This window comes from Octopus sinensis, linkage group LG8, assembly GCF_006345805.1.
Source record: "Octopus sinensis linkage group LG8, ASM634580v1, whole genome shotgun sequence".
Taxonomy (NCBI): domain Eukaryota; kingdom Metazoa; phylum Mollusca; class Cephalopoda; order Octopoda; family Octopodidae; genus Octopus; species Octopus sinensis.
In genome coordinates this window covers 51,744,588-51,750,587 of record NC_043004.1, presented here as the reverse complement: position 1 = coordinate 51,750,587, position 6,000 = coordinate 51,744,588, and the positions used below count along the sequence as shown (strand labels likewise).

The window sequence follows — 6,000 nt, the reverse complement described above, 5'->3', positions numbered from 1 at the left end:
GTTTCCTTGGCATATAGGTTCCCCACCTGGACAGGACGCCGGTCCGTCGCAGGTGAGCTGCAAGATGCTGGAGGAAAGAGTAAGAGAAAATAGTGGCGAAAGAGTCAGCAGAAGTTCACTGGAGTCTCATGGAGCTTAGGTGTCTTGCTCATAAACACACACATCGCCCAGTCTGAGATTCAAACCCACGATCCCTTGACCGCAAGTCAGCTGCTCTAACCACTAGGCCATGTGCCTCCACAAGAAGTATATATAATATATATATATATAATGGACTTCTTCCTGTTTTTGTCCACCAAATCTACTCACATGTATGACGGGCCTAGGGCTCTTGCCTAAAGTGCCACACAGGGAGACTGAACCTGAAACCCAACCATATGACTGGGAAGCAAACTTGTTAATCACACAGCCATGGCTATGCCTCACATCTGTGCTTGTGCCTCATGGTTATGTGCTAATAGCTGCGCCAGCATTTTGCCTCGACATTATCAAGGATAACAGGAATTAATGAGAAATGAAAAACAAACTTACCATAATCTTGCAGTCTTTTGGCAATATCAACAGCTTCAATGTTGGCAAGTTTCTTGAAAGGCCTACAATCTACGATAAACTCATGGGCCACCAGATCTAAGGAACAAGAGAAAAACCCTTTTAAAAAGTGTAGAAGATTTTATGGGATTACACTGATATTTTTTTGTCCCAGTTTTGTATTTTTTTTTTTATTGTTCCATTAATTATGTTGTTTTGGCAGGGAGGTTGTGACTTGGCACTTGTGGGAACAACAGTATTTATAGTTGAATGATGATGATGATGATGCTTGCTTAACATTTCTAAGTACACCATTAACCCTCTCGTTACCATACCTCTGTTGAAAAATTCTACCTTTATATTAATTGATTTTGAAAATAAATGAATTAACTATGCTGTTATTAAGCTGATGATTGGGAATTAGATTAACATGGAGTTTTGGCATAAAGATTTAATTTAATATTGTTATATTTGGCAATGGTAATATTTTTGCCAATTAAACACATGCACTACACTTGGTCTTCACTTCAGGTTATTATTATTATTATTATTTCTTCTCAAAAGGACGGACGTGTCTAAAGCGGTTTTGTGTCAATTTTATTGGAAATTTCTCTGAAACTACATATATTTTTCGATATTTGTGTGGCCAAGCCAACTAACTTCTAGCTGAGCTAGTCGGCTCGGCAAAATTTTACCCCATTAGGGGTAAAATTGCGTTTTGAAATTTGAACATTTTGAAAAATTACACACATACATTTCAACAAACATGGCTATGAAGCGAGCAGTCGGCTGTTCCCTTCTCCCAACACCACACCCTCCGCAAACACACAATTCAAAAACGGTTCCAAACCACCCATTTCGCGTCTTAAAAGGCAACAAAGTATCTTCAAATGAACCTGCCAGCACGTGGAGTGTTCAGAATGAGAATGCAAAACAGGACGTCACTTTTGACGTCATTGGGGATTTCCCTCCTCTTCCCTCCACCAATGCTCCGGTACCGGAGAGGGAGGAAGGGCAACCTATGAACAAAACCAACAAAGACACCACCACCAACGACAACACAGAACAACATCGTAACGATTTCGCCTCCACTGCCAAGCAGGTATCGGAGGGAATAAAAGTTACAATAGAAGACATAAAAAGTGCAAAGGTGTTATTGAGGAAAGAAGGCAATAGCATTTTCCTCAATACTCCACAAGCACTAATAAATGAAACTAACAAGAAAACAATCATTTATAAAATTTTCGAAAGAAAATACAAGAAATTACACAATGCTGCACCATAACAGCTGGAAATAGCTCTAAAGCCCATATGGGGCCAAAAGAGCTATGTAACTAAGGGAAAGCGATTTGGAACCGTAGAAGTTCACTTCCCAACAGAGGAGGAAGCAAAAAAGCATGCCATCCAAACATTACAAACAGATAATTTGTTACTCGTGCCGACTAACCTTGGTCAGTGAGTAATGAAAACTAAAATTGACCAGGTGCCGCCCGAGCTGGATATATCTTGGCTGGTGGCAGCTGTCCTCTATGACATAGAGAACACTGCCACTATTCTGGATGTACGGCGATTAAGGGAGAAGAACTGGTCAGGAATGGGAGTGCAGCTCCTGGCACAGATTCAGCAAGAAAATATAAATACGATTCCAGATTCTGTAAATTTGCCAGAAGGCACCAGATTACACGTTGCTGTAGAGGGGTGAAGGCCAAAGTGCTACCTCTGCAGCAGTGAGAGCCATCTCAAAAAAGACTGCCCCATTTACAAGAAAAGAATGGAGGCAGAAGGAAAGAGACAGCAGCAGCAGCAACAACAACAACAACAACAACCTGAAACACCAAAGGTTGCCACACCACCACCACAAAGGGCAACACCACCTCCAGCCATCACCAGACCAACACCAACACCTAGAAGGACCACGCAGAAGGAAGCACCAACACTGTCACCAACACCAACTACTACAGCAACAGCACCGTTTCGCACAAATAATAATAATGATTTTCGACAAACTGTGGAAACGGACCCTACAAATGTTATGAAGGAACTTAATGTGGTTGTCATCTTGTCAGAGATAGTAATCAAATTTCTTCAAATCATATGCTACTATCATAATCAAAAGATGGACACACTGAATAGTGGGGTCAGTCAAAGTTGGGACACCTATGAGGTTATGGGTCTGCTCAATGGAGGCTAGCTTGAGGTTAAACAACAACATTCATATTTGAATCAATGAGAGTGTCTACATGGTCATTTTACGGGCAGGAAATAGCAGCCAAATCTATCTTTAAAAAAGGAAGCAAAGATAAACTAGATTTGAATAAAAGACCAAAAACATATGGTCACTGTTGGAATATCCTTGATTAAAAGTTACACCAGAATTCCCCAACCTATTTTTCCCCAGCCTCCTCTATAACTTTCCAGAAAAATCTATGCCCCTCTGGTGGTTGGAAAATATTTTATTTTGAATATTTTATCACAATTACTCCAATCATTTGACTGCGGCCATGCGGAAGCACTGCCTTTAGTCGAGCAAATCGACCCCAGGACTTATTCTTTGTAAGCCCAGTACTTATTCTATCAGTCTCTTTTGCCGAACCGCTAAGTTACGGGGGGACAAACACAGACACACAAACATATATATATATACATATATATGACGGGCTTCTTTCAGTTTCCATCTACCAAATCCACTCACAAGGCTTTGGTTGGCCTGAGGCTATAGTAGAAGACAGTTTCCCAAGTTGCTGCACAGTGGGACTGAACCCAGAACCATGTGGTTGGTAAGCAAGCTACTTACCACACAGCCACTCCTGCACCTAATTATTTAATACAAAAGAATTTACCTGCTTCTCATAATTACATACATCCCTTAACCATTTAGTGTTCAGGTTATTCCATCAAATACAATGCTTATTGATTCACATCATCATCATCATCGTTTAGTGTCCGCTTTCCATGCTAGCATGGGTTGGACGGTTCAACTGGGGTCCATGAAGCCAGAAGGCTGCATCAGTCCCAGTCTGATCTGGCAGTGTTTCTACGGCTGGATGCCCTTCCTAACGCCAACCACTCCGTGAGTGTAGTGGGTGCTTTTTACGTGCCACCCGCACAGGTGCCAGACGGAGCTGGCAAACAGCCACGGACGGATGGTGCTTTTTACGTGCCACCTGCACGGGGGCCAGGCGAGGCTGGCAACGGCTACGATTGGATGGTGCTTATTAATAATGCATTATCTCATATGCTCGAGATTTCGCTGATGAGATTATCTAATGTACGATAACGTTGTAGGATAGGTGTAAGGATCTGGTGAGTTTCAACATAAAACGATTGGAAAATTTTGGCCAGATATGGCTGGTTTAAATGCTAAAGGGTTAAAGAAATATCCACACTAGGGCATTAGAATAACGCTATACTGTAGCAAACCGTCTTCACACGGTATGCTTGGCTGGAGGGATCGATTTGGCCAGGCTGAGTATAGGTGTAGTATGTTTGCTGTAAAACAATGATTTTCACAATTCCATGTCCCACTTAAAAAAAAAAAAGAAAAAATTTTGGATGCTACACCATACCATAATTTTCCCCAGGCCCCACACTGTTAATCACTGGTTTACACAATCTGGAGTAACTCAGGGTTAAACAGCAACAAAAACAATACACAACACAGAAAAATACAAAATGACTTACTATTTTTGTTGGTATAGAGTGTTTTGTAATGTCCCCTCAGTCTGTAACTCATGTAGTTGGCACAGAGAATTGCTAGCTGTGAGGCTTTCTTCAAACCCTGAGGACCCATCATTTTGATGTAGGTCCAGGATATCGGCAGAATCAGACTGGAACCATAGGGACCTGCAGAGATCACCCCTAGAGATTTGCTGCTGGATTCACCAGAATCAAAGGGATCCACAACAGGATGGCCTGGCAAATAGGGCGCTAACTTCTCCTTCCTGGAAAAGAAATGAATAAGAAAGTTTATTAGGGTGCATGATCGGATTCACAGTGGCCACTTTGCCAGCTAGAAACAGCAACCAAATCATATCCCACCATCTTAAATGGAAGGCCACATTAAAGTGGCGCAGATATGGCTGTGTGGTGACCGTGTTTATTACTCAATCATATGGTTTACGGTCCTATTCCACTGTGTGACACCTAGGGCTGATCAAATCATTGTGAATGGATTTGGTTGATGGATATTGAAATATACATATATATTATATATATATATATATATATATATATATATATATGCGCAGGAGTGGCTGTGTGGTAAGTAGCTTGCTAACCAACCACATGGTTCTGGGTTCAGTCCCACTGCGTGGCATCTTGGGCAAGTGTCTTCTGCTATAGCCCCGGGCCGGCCAATGCCTGAAAGAAGCCTGTCGCATATATGTATATATATATGTATGTATGTGTGTTTGTGTGTGTGTGTTTGTTCCCCTAGCATTGCTTGACAACCGATGCTGGTGTGTTTACGTCCCCGTCACCTAGCGGTTTGGCAAATGAGACCGATAGAATAAGTACTGGGCTTACAAAAAGAATAAGTCCCGGGGTTGAGTTGCTCGACTAAAGGTGGTGCTCCAGCATGGCTGCAGTCAAATGACTGAAACAAGTAAAAGAGTACACATATATATATATGGGTGCAGACATGTCTGTGTGGTAAGAAGCTTGCTTCCCAAGTACAAGGTTCTGAGTTCAGTCTCACTGTGCAGCAACTTGGGAAACTGTCTTCTACTATAGCCTCAGGCCAACCAAAGCCTTGTGAGTGGATTTAGTAGACAGAAACTGAAAGAAGCTCATCACATATATGTATGTGTGTTTGTGCTTGACTCCACCACCACCACCACCACCACCAGCATTGGTGTGTTTACATCTCCATAACTTAGTGGTTCAGCAAAAGTGACTGATATGATAAGTAGCAGGCTTTACCAAAAAATAATAAGTACTGGGTTTGACTAAAATTTCTCAAGGCAGTGCCCCAGCATGGCCAGTCTAATGACTGAAACAAGTAAAAGATAAAGATATATATACATATATATATTAGCTATTAGTAACAGAAACATCTTTTGTAATGAATATTAATTAGCACATCCAACATAATTTGGATGTGTTCTTTTAAACACATTAGACTGTTGTAAACATCCTTACAAAGGATCCTCTATACAAACACTCAGTTTGTTAAAAATAATAGCCAAATTATCCTCAAATTACACCATACCACCTTCAGAAATAAAGAATTGTGTAGTTCAAAATACACTACATATGGAGAATAAAAAAAGGTGGATGGTTACAGTTGGGACACATTTGATAATAGGTCTACTGGATCAGTGCTGACCTGGGGTTAAACAAGAGCAACATGTTTAGTTAAATACCAATGTGACAGTATGAAATGTTAACAGAGACAGACATGATGTGCAGAGACTGGGTCTGTGTAAAACAGTTGATGCCAGGAATTGAAACTGAGCAGTGAAGTCCAGATGG

General features: G+C 41.2%; 1 protein-coding gene across 3 annotated transcripts in view; it reads right to left on the bottom strand.

Moving 5' to 3' along the window:
* Window positions 1-439: 439 nt before the first annotated feature.
* The window catches only part of LOC115214945 (glycine dehydrogenase (decarboxylating), mitochondrial), a 161,231-nt gene continuing 155,670 nt past the window's right edge, over window positions 440-6,000 (bottom strand). For all 3 annotated transcript variants that reach the window (XM_036505402.1, XM_029784031.2, XM_036505403.1), the window contains exons 21-22: window positions 4,210-4,469; window positions 440-627 (exon numbers count right to left, since the gene is read on the bottom strand). In XM_036505402.1, the coding sequence (XP_036361295.1) occupies window positions 455-627; window positions 4,210-4,469 (433 nt within the window). In that variant the 3' untranslated portion in view covers window positions 440-454. The remainder of the gene's footprint in view (window positions 628-4,209; window positions 4,470-6,000) is intronic.